The sequence below is a fragment of the Esox lucius genome, chromosome 10 (assembly GCF_011004845.1).
Source record: "Esox lucius isolate fEsoLuc1 chromosome 10, fEsoLuc1.pri, whole genome shotgun sequence".
Taxonomy (NCBI): Eukaryota; Metazoa; Chordata; class Actinopteri; order Esociformes; family Esocidae; genus Esox; species Esox lucius.
Window position 1 is genome coordinate 29,251,327 of NC_047578.1, and position 15,790 is coordinate 29,267,116.

General features: G+C 39.6%; 1 protein-coding gene across 2 annotated transcripts in view; it reads left to right on the top strand.

The window, feature by feature from the left end:
* The window catches only part of LOC105031624 (nuclear factor of activated T-cells, cytoplasmic 1), a 130,797-nt gene that overhangs the window by 36,238 nt on the left and 78,769 nt on the right, over positions 1-15,790 (top strand). For both annotated transcript variants that reach the window (XM_029122952.2, XM_029122953.2), the window contains exons 5-6: positions 4,835-5,007; positions 5,797-5,937. In XM_029122952.2, the coding sequence (XP_028978785.2) occupies positions 4,835-5,007; positions 5,797-5,937 (314 nt within the window). The remainder of the gene's footprint in view (positions 1-4,834; positions 5,008-5,796; positions 5,938-15,790) is intronic.

Below are 15,790 nucleotides of genomic sequence, written 5' to 3' on the forward strand. Positions count from 1 at the left end.
AGCTTCCTGCTTGTGCTTCAGGAATGTTCTCATGTAATCTGCAAAAAGATCATCTGATGTCCTGGTGAAATCCCAGACTTCAAATATTTCCACAATGCGATAACCTTTCTCAACAGCCTTAACCAGCTCAATAGAAACCCAGGTACCAGTTAAAGATCTTTCTGAATCAGTATGTGAACAATCAGTTACCTGGTTTTCAGACTCTGCACATAATCTACACAATGGAAAGAACAGCTTACCGCCAACCCTGTGTGGTAAAACAGGGTGATAAAGGCCATCTCCTGAATAGTCTCCCCTTCTCGAGCCGTAAACTTCAGATGAATCGCATTAGTACGACCGCCAAAAAGAGCATCCCGAGGGTCAAGGCGCTCTGGAGCACCAAATGTCTTCAAGAAAGCTTTGACATCTGCAGATGTGTTTTTAAGCTGATTCCACTCACACTCCCATATGTATTGAACATGTACGTTGTGTTGTTCTTTCAAAGCCTCTAGCTTTGTCAACCATTTCTGGTGCATCAACCCATACTGAATCTTTGTCATTGGATTGATGCTTGTTGAACAATGACACTTTGGGTGAACGTGCTGTATTGATATATTCTCATCGGAGGCCACATATTCAAGCCACTGGATTGAGCTGTTTGAGAATGTCTTCTGGCAACGGTTGTAGTTGTCTGAGGGGACCAATGCAATGGTGTCCTTGGTGAGGAATCTGTTGCAAAAGACTTTCATGCAAGCCAAAGCAATCGTAATTGACCAGAATGGGTCAACACCACCACACTCCAGGAACTCGAGTCTGTAGCGCATACAACCCTCTCTCAAGATGACCACATCATTCACGCAGTAAGCCTTTATTTCATCCTGCATGACTAAGGGGTCTGCGGAAACAGTTGCATACCATTGCAAAAACTCATCTTTTTCTTTAGCCATAATGGTATTCACACGATAGTAATGCGGTTCCGGATGGGGGCCAACATAGTTCTCATTCTCCTTGATGTTAAACTTGTAAGGAAAGTAGCCTTTTTTCAAATCCTTAAAACCCATAGCATGTGGCAAGGCTGACAGCTTCATAGGTAGAATGCAATAACTATCAATGTATCTCTGATTGAATGTGCGGTCTGTAGAAATCATGAGCTTGCTACCATTAGCAATAAGTGTCATGCCAATACCATTGTTAGCAAGGTACTGCATCAAGATGTAACCATAAAAACCTTTAGAGTTGTGTGCTATAAATGTGTAGTCATTATATTTCGGTTGCCTAAACTTTTGAAAAAAAGCAGTGACACAACCATCTCCGGCTGAACACCACGTCTTGTTATCAAAGCTTATTGCGCACACAACATTTGCAGTGTGTACACCATTCACCGGATTGGCAATTGTCTCCAAATCATAAAATATGTAGCGCTCACTGGGGTCCTCGGGCTTGGAGGGTGTTATAAAACACTGATGATTCATTTCAACCGCCAGATCCACATTACAATTGTGACATATGTTAGCCATGCACCTGTGCGCTTTATAGTTGGTAATACTAACATTGTAATAACGGCCGCAATCGACACAGTATTTCTTCTGGTCACACCTACTAAACCAACAATCCACACTTTTGTGGTGCTTCAAACGTTTATGCTGGCTATAACAAAAATCTGAATAACATATCCGTTTATAGTCTGGGCACTGCTTTGTGTTACGGGGTTGGGTATGACAATCTTCATGAAGACAGACACTACAGCTATGTTTACAACCATGATCACCACGTGTGTTGAAACTGGTATAGCACCAGTCACAGACATAAGACACACCCAGAAAACCCTTCAGATTCATGATGCCGTAGAAATGGTTATCGTGTAACGATAAAGACAGTTCTAGGGTGGGCGTCCTCGCTGTTTTGAAACTTGGTAAAGTGACCATCCCGTGTTCAGTGAAAGACAACAATTTTACACCCTGTCATTTCTTCAAACCGAACAATATCTGTGAATGCCACACAATCAGCTAATGCTAAACCAGCACCCTTATGTAACTCACGACCACTAACCAGGGCCTCAGGATATGTGTACTGTGGGTTCAACATACCCATCAAACAAACAGAAAAACACGGAGAATCATTATTCACAGCCACATATAAATGTCTTCTTTTTTTATTGATAATCTGATCTATCAACAATGTTTGAGCTTTACGTCGCGGGGCACCACCCTCACGTTTTTGACAATTTGTATCACCAGTTCTTGTGATTCATCAATCATAATCTCGGCATTACTCTGCATAACACTTTCAAGTACATTAACAAACGTGCATTCATTATATTCATCCGCTCTCATGGTCACATGTACGGGGTCTATCAGAGATTCACCAATTACCTCAATCTGCAGACGATCACCAGGCCCGTGTACAAAGTCTGAAGCTCTAACAATCAAAGTATCCAAGCCTGCCATAATACTTGCGTAGAATGTGCCAAAATCACCAACTTCACCAGTATTTTGTAAATTTATCAACTGTCGTAATTCAACATTGTCAAACGCATTACGTTGTATAACTCTAACATCGCCATCACTGATGCACTGAGTTTGCATCAGAGAGCTCGAAGGAGTGTCAACTAGATCGTGTGAAATATGGGGGCTACTAAGCTCGGTTAACAAGCCTTGTATCTGAGGATTATTGTGCACATCGCTGTGTAACAAAGTAATGGTTGGTTCATTTGTATTTTGAGGTGTGGTCGATTGATTATGTGTAGAGGTTGTTGGCTGTTCCGTGTCTGGTCTGTTGTTAGCATTATCTTTCTGGTTTAATGTGTAAATAACAATCCACTTTTCAGTTTTAAATATTCTAACTCAAACATACATTTACATACAGCGCAGTTTTGAAGAGTTGGCTGTATTACCTTCAGCTTTCAAGCCTGAAAGAAAACAAAACAAAAATCCCCTCACGCTGTGCAGCCACAAGGAAGGGTGTCCGTAACTGAACCCATTGTGGTAATGTACTTTGTATCATCACCCGGGTGTCCTCAATCTGTTGGAATATAGAATCTTGTACCAAGGGTCAGTATGCATAGTCATAATTGTTAATAACACTTTAGAGCAAGACTAAACATTTCTGTAAATAATTAAACTTACACAAAAAAGTATCTGCTCAGGTTGTGTAAGATCACAGTCTAACCGCCCAGTCCAACTGACGCAGATGCTGGTCACTTGGACTAAATACAAATAGGATTAACAAGCGTATACAGGTAATTAAAGCTGATTAACAATAATGTCAAAAGTCTACTTACCAAGATTTGGAGGTCCAAAAATGTGTTTACCAAACACGGTCGGTGTTCATTCCGCTCAACCTAAACCGGAGATTTAAACAGGCAATATGAAAGACAGCTAAAAATGAATGGATTGCGCAATCGTAAAATGTATTTACACATTCTTAAAAAGTTCAAATGTCTGTATTTTTTTTTTTAACCAACGCAACGTTTTTAACCAACTATTATTAAACATTTCTACCAATGTGTGGAAAACAATCTTGCGTTGATCTCTGTTGTACAATTTCAAAAGACGCTTTACAAATGTTTTAATTACCTGAAATAACATATCCTTACCTGTCAACAATTTGCCGTTGTTCATGCAAATTTATACGCTACCTTGCGGGTAACTTTGTAATGTTTTGCCCTTTAATGCAACTTAGAAGTTAATGCTTACTTAAACATTTTTATTACAAAACTCACCATTGCTTATACATACACTTGTTTTTATTTATAACAATATTTTAAAACCCAAACCGCGACACAATCCACCTATGCGTAATGTGTGGTTGGCCCGGGCCATGGATGCTCCTTTAAAATAATAGCATTGCTCATGCAATGTTAGTTTGCTGTAGTGCTGTGTTGGACTACAAACCGTGAGACACGGGATGATTTCTAACCTGCAGATACTACAGTTTGTATTAGTGGTTAATGAGGGAGCATTACTACAGGGCAGATATCACCTTAAGGCCCATCTCTTGTTAAATTGAAAGATGGGCTGAAACTATCCAAAATTGTAATTCGCCCCCCCCCCCTTCTTTATATCTTACAGAAAAAGCATGTCTCTCACGTGTAACTCTGTGCTTGTGGAAAAACACCATGTTACAACCACATTGTAAAACATGGAAGTTTACATCTGTACCACATGGCATTGGAACCCTGGCACCCTTTTGTTGAACACCAAACAACTTACCGCTGACACTTATTTAACATTGCGGAACCCTAAGCCCCATTTGTTAATTAACATTCCGGAACTCTAAGCCCCATTTGTTAATCATCAAACATAACCCACCTGTTATAACACTAGTCTGGTTTGCTCATCAGGCGTTGTAAAACATCAAACACTGACACATCAATGTAATCATGAATCACAAAGTCACCGGACATGCATACGTCACTCCTGAAGTCCCGCCATAACACACGTCATACAGGAAGTCCCACCCTAACATACATCATACAGGAAGTCCCACCCTAACATACGTCATAACGGAAGTCCCACCCACCTGTCACATCAATATGGAAGTCCCGCCCCCCATAAATCACCATTCTGACACATTATACCCTACACTAACTACTCATGTTTTCAGTTATTTCACACTTTTTTGTTAAGTACATAATTCCATTCATTCATAGTTTTGATGCCTTCAATGAGAATATACAATGTAAATAGTCATGAAAATAAAGAAAACGCGTTGAATGAGAAGGTGTGTCCAAACTGTTGGCCTGTACTGTAGTTCCATACCAAAAACGAAATTGTCCCAGATTTTAAAAAATCTGTTCACTGTTGCTGATATCCTCTCAAAGGTCTAACTTAGTTTGTATTCTGTTTTTATGTAGAATTGACTGTGCTGGCATCCTGAAACTTCGTAACTCAGACATTGAGCTGAGAAAGGGTGAGACGGACATCGGGCGTAAGAACACACGCGTTCGCATGGTATTCCGTGTTCACATCAACCAGCCTACTGGACGGACATTGTCCCTGCAGGTTGCATCAAACCCCATTGAATGCTGTGAGTGTACCTTTACTAGGCATACCATGTGCTTCAAAATTTGTGGTTGCCTTTTTGCTAAGAAAAGGGTTTTTATTGTAAAGAATATTTCTAATAGTATTTTATATACATATAATATATATATCATATACAGGTGGTGTAAACTTGATTTAATATTTTGCATTTTGTGCATCATGACCTCGTAATGCAGTAAAACTGGTAATGTAGATCTGGTAAATCTAAACAGATCTGGTAATGTCATGGGTTTCTGATGGAGAATCACATCACAGAGATTAAATGCAATGAGATAAATGAGAAATTTGGTTAAACTATGATCTCAGCTCTTAAGAATAGGATGCTGCTGGTTACTGACATGATGCCACAAAAATTATATTGACCTAGTCGATTCCTTTCTATACTGTCAGAATAATTGTTGGAAAAATTGTTTTGCCAGATAGATTTTTCATTTATGAACATATTACTTTTATTAAAGAATATTACACTATTCGCAGCAATTAAAGTTAACCAGGACTCAGGAGGTAATGGTGAAGTATCATAATGATTGCCAAGACATTTTCTGGAAAAACTATAATATGAGAAAAAGTATTCAATAACAAAATATAGTAATAAATGACACCAAGTTCTGCAGCCCCTATGTTCAGTTTATAATGCTTAGGGCTACTAACGTTGCTAGAGTTAAGGATTCTTCAAGAATTTACAGACACAATGGTCTGGATGCTCAGGGTTGCAAGGGGAACGGGTTTGTTTAGATTTTGTATTCAGGACTGTGTGTCTGTCCACCTCCTACAGCCCAGAGATCAGCCCAGGAGCTGCCCCTGGTGGATAAGCAGACCCTGGAGACATGCCCTGCTCCTGGGGGAGAGAGAATGCTCCTCAGTGGACACAACTTCCAGCATGACTCCAAGGTGGTGTTTATGGAAAAGGCCCAAGGTACTGTAGGATCTGGATCTGACAGAGGACAGATACAGATGTGTGTTATTATGCTTGTGTATGTGTGTGTTGGCTCTAGTGAGTGTGTGTTTGTTTTTGTGACTTGTCAGGACATTTTGTCCCCACAACTATACTAAAACCTGAACAAGGTGACTTGTGGGGAAATTTTTCATTATATCCATTATATCTAGGTAAAGTTTAGCCATAAATGTTACTTTATTGAGGTTAAGGTTAGGGTTAGGTAAGGTTAGGGTTAGGTTAAGGTTAGGGTTAGGGTTAAGGTTAAGGTTAGGGCAAGGGAGCATGGAATTTAGTTTTTCTGGTCCCCACATTTCACAAAAACAAACATGTGTGTTTGTGTGTGTGTGTGTGTGTGTGTGTGTATGTGTGTGTGTGTATGTGCATGCTCCATCCCATACTCTGTACCACTTGGTTCAAGAAAACCCAGGACTACTCCCTCCCTTCCGTCTTACTTCCCCCCGCCGTCAAAATATACCCCATCCTGCCAGACTACCACATGTGGAGCGCATTAATGCAGTTTATTTTTAACTTGGCAGATTTACATTAGCAGGAGTTTTCCATTGCCTGTTCAGCAGAGGAATGAATCACAAATGTACCATGTGCCATTTAGGCTGCTGCACTGTCCCCTCAAAGATCAGCATTGGTTTGATCTCCTCTCTCTCTAAGCCTCATTTAGGAGGGAGAAGGGGAGGGACCACCCCCAGATGTTGTTGCTTGAGGTTTTCTAACAGCAATTACCTTGATTAGCTTTAAAAAAAAAAAAAAAAAAAAAAAAAGAAAAGCAATGCAAGATATGGTTTGGGCCAATGTAAACACTTCCGATCATATCGCCTGGTGAGTCATTTGGTGTAAAGGGAAACCTGTTGCCATTGTTCCGATGCAACAAGGAATTCAAGGTGGGTTGGGTGTTGGGTGGGGTCTTGAGTACACAATGGAGTAGTGAGAGATTTTTGCTTTGCTATTACTCTTAGATTCATTGATTTCTCTCAAATTCTGAGCAACTGGGGGATTATTATTTAATTATGTACATTTCCAGTAAAAAGTTTAGACACAAGGGTATTTCTCTTTTTTTTACTAATCAAAACTAAATACACTAATTCTTTAATTAAGTGTTCCTTAATTAAAGAATTAAGGAACACTTAAATAACGCATCTGGTCTTGATGAAAGAAATATAGAGAGGGCAAAAAAACGAAATTTCTGCCTAAAATGATGTACCCAAATCTAAATGCTTGTAGCTCATGACCTGAATATAGTAGAAAGAAAATGTTGGTATCATTTGAAAGGAGACACTCTGTAGTTTGTAGGAATTATTAATTAATGCAGGAAAGTATAACACAATAGATTTGGCAGAAGAAAAAACAAACCAAAAACATGCGTTCTTTGTAAAAGTTGAGTTGCAGTGGGGAAGGCCAAACATGGATTAGTAACCTGAAGGAACTTTCCACTTGATCTACTAGATGTCAGCAGGATCTGGGTAAAGTTTCATGGCCATTTAATATAAAATTAAATGATCTACTTAGTCATTTGTAAAGCAAGCCCAAAGTGTCCTTTCCAGTTTGGCCACTTTGTGCCAAATTGGACACTTTGGACACATTATGAATTTTCAAGTTCATACATACACAGAACATACAACAGTGAAAAGGGGATTAATATAAGGGTTACACACTCCCAGGAATGTTATACATGATGAAAAATTTACTTTCCTTCATAAAGGTACTAACAGGAAGCACCACAAGGAGGCGGGTCCAATGATCTAACGTGTGGTGTTTGCATCATGTGGTGATCTAACATATGTGGTTTTTGCATCATATTTGATCTAACATCATATGTGGTGTTTGCATATTATGTGGTGATCTACCATCATATGTGGTGTTTATATCATATGTTAGTTCACCACATATGATGTTAGATCATATCTGGTATCTATGCCTCCTTACACACATAGATAGTAAGCAAACAGTTGGCAGGAGTAGAAAGGAAAAGAGTAGAAGGAAATAGGAGAAAGAAGGGGGAGACTTACCGACTTCTGGGAAATCTCTGAAATGGCCAGTCAGATGATGCTGTCATTGTGGGGGTCAAGAGCCAGAGGGACCTCCTGAATCACTGTTGGTTATTCAGGGGAAAATATGGGGATGAATAGGCCATAAGAAACAGCCACAAAGTGTCATAGCCAAATCACAGACAATTGGTTACATATAAGGACATTATGAACTGAAATCTACTATGATGACGTGACCCAATTGGCAGTAAATGCTCAGAAACTATATGACATAGCATAACATAGCCTAACATAGCTTAATATGCTAATGGTAATACATTGTATGTCTTGGGTAATCTATCTTATTGTACTCACCAAGTTGCTTGACTCACAGTCCATGATTTCTTCCAAAAATCTGGTCCAAATTGGTCTCCTATGTTGCTTTTCCACTCAGGAGTAGCCATTTAAACTTTAAATGCCGAGTATAGTTTCGTGAGCAGCGACAGCTGTGCGTCTTGCGCAATAGTCCAGTTTGGTTGAAGATTTGTGAGGGTGGTGCGCACTGTTGGTGTGTCCTGTGTGTGCGTCTGATGGTGATCGTTCGACATTTGCCGTAAAGTGTGGCTCGTGTGCTCCAAACCTAGCGAGTTTCAAATCCATTGGTCATCATTGGAAGGAGTTACATGCTACCAAAGACATGCTGTCGTACATAACCGGTGCCAGACTGCATGTCTTTGCTTACATGGTGCAAAGCATATAGGCAACGCAGAAGGATAAACTATGTCTTGTTAAATGCTAGAGACTCTGTTCTTTTCAGGAATACCAATTATTTCGGTGTTAAAACCTAGGAATGTTTGAATATCATGAATAGTTTTGCTCCAAGTTGGATTTTGTTGTACAATGCTGTGGAGAACATGAATCGTTTTGGATTATAAAAACAGAATTAATCAAACAAAACGACGCTTGGTTATATCTCTGGGACCATCAAGATAAGAAATCAGAAGAAGATGGCTAGCTAGCCTGGTGCCATAATGTTGACTATTCTCAAACACTTGCATAGGAATTTGTCGCCATAATAGCTACTTTAAAATGTGTACTGCAGTTAGATTAACGAGATTCTAAGCTTTCTGCACATATATAGTATGCCTATATAAAAAAACATATATTTACAACACTTTGCACACTTTGTGGCATAAACGTTTTGTGTCCCGGCGCCGGGACAGTTGCAGCTCAGTGGAGGCAACAGGTTAGGTCAAAATCTTTACTGTACATTGTGTAATTCGTTGAGAACAAAATGAAGTAACAACAGTCACTGGAAAACGAAATCACCAACCAATTGACCTTTTGCCAGCCCCTCCCCCAAAATGGCCATTGTCCAATCACACATCATAGCAACCGTTACCATGTGAGCAGGTCCGACAAACATTGACTTCAAGCAAGATGGTGAAGCGATGCGCCCATGGCATTTGTAAATTAGACACTAGATACCCCGAGAGATTGTCTGGAGGAGTTGTGTTCTTTCCATTCCCAATGGACGGCCCCACTCCCAGTTAAATGTGTCCAACATTACGAAGCATAAATACGTCTGCCCAAAGGTAAGGCTAACAGCTAACTAGTTACCATGTTGTCTAGATCTACTAACTAGAGGCAAGAACACAAATTGGACCAAAGTTATGATTACCATGGATATCATTGCCAGAATGTTAACCTACTCTCTAAGCTAAGATTAACGAGCCCTTTAGCTTTAGCCAACATTAGTTAACATGTTAGCTAACGCTAGCTACAATAGCTGCTGTTGTGTTGGGTCTTTGAGCTCCCCAAATTTATTTTTCATCAGTTTACAACAAAGTCAAACATAGCGCCCCAACAAGCAACTTTAAATAATTTAGTTTTTATCTTTCATGTAGCATTTTATGAACATAAAACGGCTATTCTCAAAACAACAGAGAAATGTTAGTTAGCTTTGAATGGCTTTGACGCACATGTAGGTTTAGCTAGCTAACATACCCTTGTATTTTAACAAAATAGCTACTTACAATAGACAATAATAGACCATAACATATGAAAGAGAACTTACCCGGCACTGCAAGAGCATGACTGGTCCACAAGGCTGTGCTGGTTGCATTTGAGGTACAGGTCATGGGGTTTATCAGAGTTCGCTTGAGACCTGTAAAGCATTAGCCTCGATCGTGTCTCCTTCATTGCGTATTTTTATATTTTGTATATACCTCCTCCCATCATGGCAATCTGTCGCGCTGGTCTTGTTTGACCATTTGTTTGTCGGACGTAGCTATTTGTTTGTCGGACGTAACAGTAACTAAGGGGGGCGGGGCTCAGCAAAAGGCTAATTGAGGGCTGGATTCAAACTCTCACCGAAAATCTAAGTAAACAATTGAAATCACAGGCTGTTCCAACTTGTGAATTTCATCACGGCAACTCAGTAGTGTGTATGGCCCCCATGTGCCTGTATGCACTCCCTACATCTGGGCATGCTCCTGTTAAGACTGCAGATGATGTCCTGGGGGTTCTTCTACCAGACCTGGATCAGGGCATCAGTGAGATGCTGGACTGTCTGTGGCTCTACCTGACGGCGTCGATGCACGATACATAACATCCCAGAGGTTCTCAATTGGATTCAGGTCTGGGGAATGTGAGGGCCAGTCAATGGTATCAATGCCTTTGTCATCCAGGAACTGCCTACACACTCTGGCCACCTGAGGCCGGACATTGTCCTGCACCAGGAGGAACCCAGGGCCCACTGCACCAGCGTAAAGTCTGCCGATGGGTCTGAGGATTCCATCCCGGTACCTAACAGCAGTCAGGGTACCGTTGGCTAGCACATGGAAGTCTGTGTGACCCTCCAAAGATATGCCTCCCCAGTCCATCACTGACCCACCGTCAACCAGTCATGCTGGATGATTGCAGGCAGCATAATGTTCACCACAGCGTCTCTAGACTCTTTCACGCCTGTCACATGTGCTTAGTGCGAACCTGCTCTCACCAGGGTGCAAATGGTGGACAGGTGACACTGATTTACAATCGCTAATGCCTCCTAACTGGACAGATTGATATCCCTGAAGTTTAATTGACTTGGTGTTATACTGTGATGATTACTTGTTCCCATAATTTTTTGAGAAGTGTAATAACACATATGGGAGATTGGTTGGAGAATCGGAGCAGCGGGGGCGGTATTGCATTTGCTTTACCGCACCGTTACGAAAAGAGAGCTGAGCCGGAAGGCAAAGCTCTCGATATACCCGTCAATTTTCGTTCCTACCCTCACCTATGGTCATGAAGGCTGGGTCATGAAAGAACTAGATCGCGAGTACAAGCGGCTGAAATGGGTTTTCTCAGAAGGGTGGCTGGCTTCTCCCTTAGGGTAAGAAGCTCAGTCATCCACGAGGAACTTGGATTAGAGCCGCTGCTCCTTTGCATCGAAAGGAGCCAGTTGAGGTGGTTCAGGCATCTGGTATGGATGCCCCCAGGACGTCTCCCTAGGGAGGTGTTCCAGGCACGTCCAGCTGGGAGGAGACCTCGGGGTAGGCCCAGGACTAGGTGGAGAGATTCGGGACCCCCCTCGGGATCCCCCAGTCAGAGCTGGCAAATGTGGCTCGGGAAAGAGAAGTTTGGGGTCCCCTGCTGGAGCTGCTGTCCCCACGACCCCATTCCTGATAAGCGGATGAAGATGATAACACATACGGTATTAATCAAGAAAGTGTTAAACAGATCAAAATACATTTCATATGGTAAATACAAAAGTAGCCACAATTTGCCTTGAAGACTGATTTGCACACACTTTGCATTCTCTTTGCATTCTCTCAACCAGCTTCATGAGATACTCACCTGGAATGCATTTCAATTAACAGGTGTGTCTTGTTAAAGGGATAGTTTGTCCAAAAATCATATTTCAGTGACAGTCCCCATATCCAGAATTGTTCCTTAAGGCACATAATAATTTTTTTAAACAATCCATTACTCTGGCTCTGTCAGTAATTAGCGTTATTAGCGTTGTACAAATTCATGAATGGAAACCTTATGTATCGCAAAACTGCATTGCAAGCGGAAAACTACTCTAAAACCTTCCAAACTAAGATAATGGTGTTGTTTACCTCAAAGAACTTGACAATTTTTTATTCCTCCTAAATAAAGTTTTAATATTCGCGTTATAATTCTCATTTCAAATTAACAGGTACTTCCTGTGTTTACCGGTCAGTTTTGTTCACAAATGTATCAATCCACGTGTTTTTTTAGGAAGAGTAAGTGTATACATCACAGTAGGGCTGCACAATTTGGATAAAATATCGAATCGCAATTTTTTTGACAAATATTGCAATTACAGTTATGATTTCTGATTTAGATAAACTCCCTTAAAAATAGATATCATAGCCTACATAATGTGCTATTAACCTGATGGAAGGATGTTTTTTCCTGTTGAATGGTGACCCCATGTAGTTTTTTTACATACTGATCTGGTATGTTACATACTGGTCTGGTTGACCAAATGTCAAACTACATCAAGATTGGTCATTTGCTGCCATATGAGTAGTGTTTTTCAAAATAAATAAGATGGCTGAAAATCCATGATGGGGATTTTTTTGGGTCTCAGTGGCAAAAAATGTCATAGTGAGGAGATACACCTATGGACTGATTTCCAAGACTATGTCAAAAGGGATGGGTGTGGTGAACTTTAAAAAAAAAACATGACGCTGATTTGCATGATGATGCTTTACTATATTAATTTGGGCACCTTTACACCTTAACTCACAGGAATTTGCAAAAAGGACAGTTTTTTTGCCAGAAGAATAATATTACAGAACTGGAACAAACATAATAGGATTTTGGCATACTGTTGAAACCCTAATGACACACATTGTCAATTGACTTTGATTGCGGAATGGCTTAGATTATAACAGCAAAACATTCTCAGCATCAGTGTAATAAAAGAAAACAGTAGATGAATGTCACACTCACAGATATCTAATATAGTGAAAAGCTAAATTTTTCTAAGCTTCACAATGAAAATGGAAAATACTATTTGAAAGGTTAAGTTAAAAATAATATTAAAACTAGCCCAGCTAGATAATATAGGTAATAAATTAGAGAAGTTACTTTTGTACAAAAATAACAATCACACCAATACCAGAATTGAGTAGTTATGATAAATCATTTTTATTGCTAATTTATCAAGTTCCTAATAAAGGAAAACATTTCAATTTTTGTTTTACTCCACTTTGAACATTGTAAATACAAATAATGATGTGTATACAGACACAAATCAAATGCATTAATATAAAAAATAGGTACAAGTATACATTTGAGTCATTTAACAGATACTCTTATCCAGAGCAACTTACAATAATTACAGGTACACTGGCTCAACAACATTTGGCTCAATTGGGAATCACACAGAAATTTACAATTACAAATTTCACTCTAACTTTAGAGCCACCTGAATGAACACACACACACACACAGTCAAGGACAGGCTCCACACAGTCACACACTGTGCACACCCAAAGACACGCACAAAACACTCAGCATAAATCCTGGTTTGCGTGGCATCTATAAAACAAATAATATTGTTAGTCAATTTGAAATACATTTCATGGAAACCATATTATTGAAACCATGGAATTGATCTGAAATCTAACAAGAAGAAAAAATATATACACTGTGGGCCAAAAGTTTGGAATCATTTACAAATGTTGCTGTTTTGAAAGGAAATTTTTTTACTTTTATTCATCAATGATTCAACTGATCAAAGTATAGTCGGGACATCAATGATGTAAAAAACATTACTATTTAAGTCTTTTTGATTAAATCTACACATGCCTCATTTCCAACAACCATTACTCCAACACCTTATCCTTGAGTGATCATGCCAAATTGCTAATGTGGTACTAGAATATCACTAAAAGCTATTTGGTTTGATAAGTTAAGCTTTATATGGTCTTTGTGTTTTTGAGTTGCCAAAGTATGCGGTAGACTGGTGTTGAGGTCAATATTAGGTCATAAAGTGCAAAAAAGAAACAGCTCACTGTAGAAACCAGACAGTCAATAAATGTTTTGAGAAATGAAAGATGTATAAGGAGCAAATGTACAACTAAACAAAAGAATAAGTACCTCAGAGTGTCTAATCTCAAACTTAGACATTTAAATTTGTAAAATACAGGGTGAAACATTTTTGTAAAGCTCCTGAATTCTAAAATTTTACACAATTGAATATCCTGCTGAGACATGGTGCACCAAGTCGTGTAGGCTGAATTACGATGACAGTGAAACATGTAGAACGTCATCACAGCGTGACAAAATGTTTTAATATTAAAGAATTTGGTAGATAACTGATAGACCTTCTGATTACTCTACTTAAATGTCCTAATATTGGTCGTCAATCTCTTAGATGATTTCATCTTGACTGATGCTAGAAGAGTGAGCTATAGCCTGTATTAAAACAGCTTTGTTAGCTGCACAGCACTAATCAACTAGCTAGCGAACTTCATGTAGCTCAATTAGTAAATTACCTAGCTAAAATACTGCATAAAAAACAGCTGTAAGATGTTTGGTCATTATCTATCATCAACCTTGTTTGAAACAGGAACTAGATCGCTAAATCAATGAGAAAGAGGACCAATGTATGCTTTACCTGCTTGTGCACAACCTTGTGAGGAATTATGTTGCTAACTAGCTCAATCAAACACACCTTACTATGTGATATACTGCTTTGCTTCAGGAAAACACATGCAAGCAACTTCTGTTGTGAAAAAGTCTAGCTGCACATACCAGTACCGAAAACGATGATGAAACAAAGAGGCGAGATGTCAGAGTTTGATACCCTCTGGCTCTGAGTATTTTTCTTTTGCCTTGGCCTGCCTGCCACTCTGAAATTACTTCCAAGTGCTGAAGCATGTCGTCCTGATTTTTTCACCATAAAAAGTGGATGAGGGGGACAATAATGCAATTTTGAAATGTGGAGGGGACAAGTCCCTACTGAAATGTCCGCCTTTGGAAAATATATTTTTTTTAAATGTGGCTCTGAATGCTGCCATATTGTTTGAGATATACATTTTTCATATAGAACATTGAAATATCATGGTCCAAAGATACTTCACAAGCAAACTGCATACCAATCTGTTCAATGATATCAGAGTAGATGGTGTTTAGTTGATTTTACTTCATTCACTTATTCCGGTCAAATCGTTTGTGATATAAAAATTCCAAATAATTCCATTGAAGATACTGGTCCCAGGGTCCTTCTCAGCAAACGGCGTGCAAATCTGTTCAGCGGTCTCCGAAGAGATGTCCTTAGAGTGTGTATTTTACCATTCATAAATGCTAAAAGTTGTCAGTGTTGTTGTAGCGCCCCCTTAAGGTCTATTTGGTTGATACTGCACAGGTCCATCCATTGACCTAGTGTTTAGTGCTATGTTAAAGGGCGTAAGTCTCGGATATTCCTGATGGGATATATAGCCTGACAAATGGCCATACCCATGTAAAAGTAATTAGCCTATTACGCGTGCACTGTTTGAGATATCAAAATTGAAGATACTGGTCCCAGGGTACATCTCAGCGAATGGTGTGCAAATCTGTTCAGCAGTTTCGGAGGAGATGTCGTTTAAGTGTGTTTTTATTAACGGCAAAATCGTGAGAAACATCGGTGATGTTTTAGCGCCCCCAAGAGCTATGTCTGTATGGGACTTTTTCTGTCCATTCCTGACAGACACATTTACGCGTATGTTTCTTTCATAGCTGTTTCATGTTCCATTTGGGATTAATGGACTTATAAAGTCATAGACCCCCCCAGCTGAATTTAATTCGCTGATTTCGACCATACTATTTGAGATATCAACTTTTCT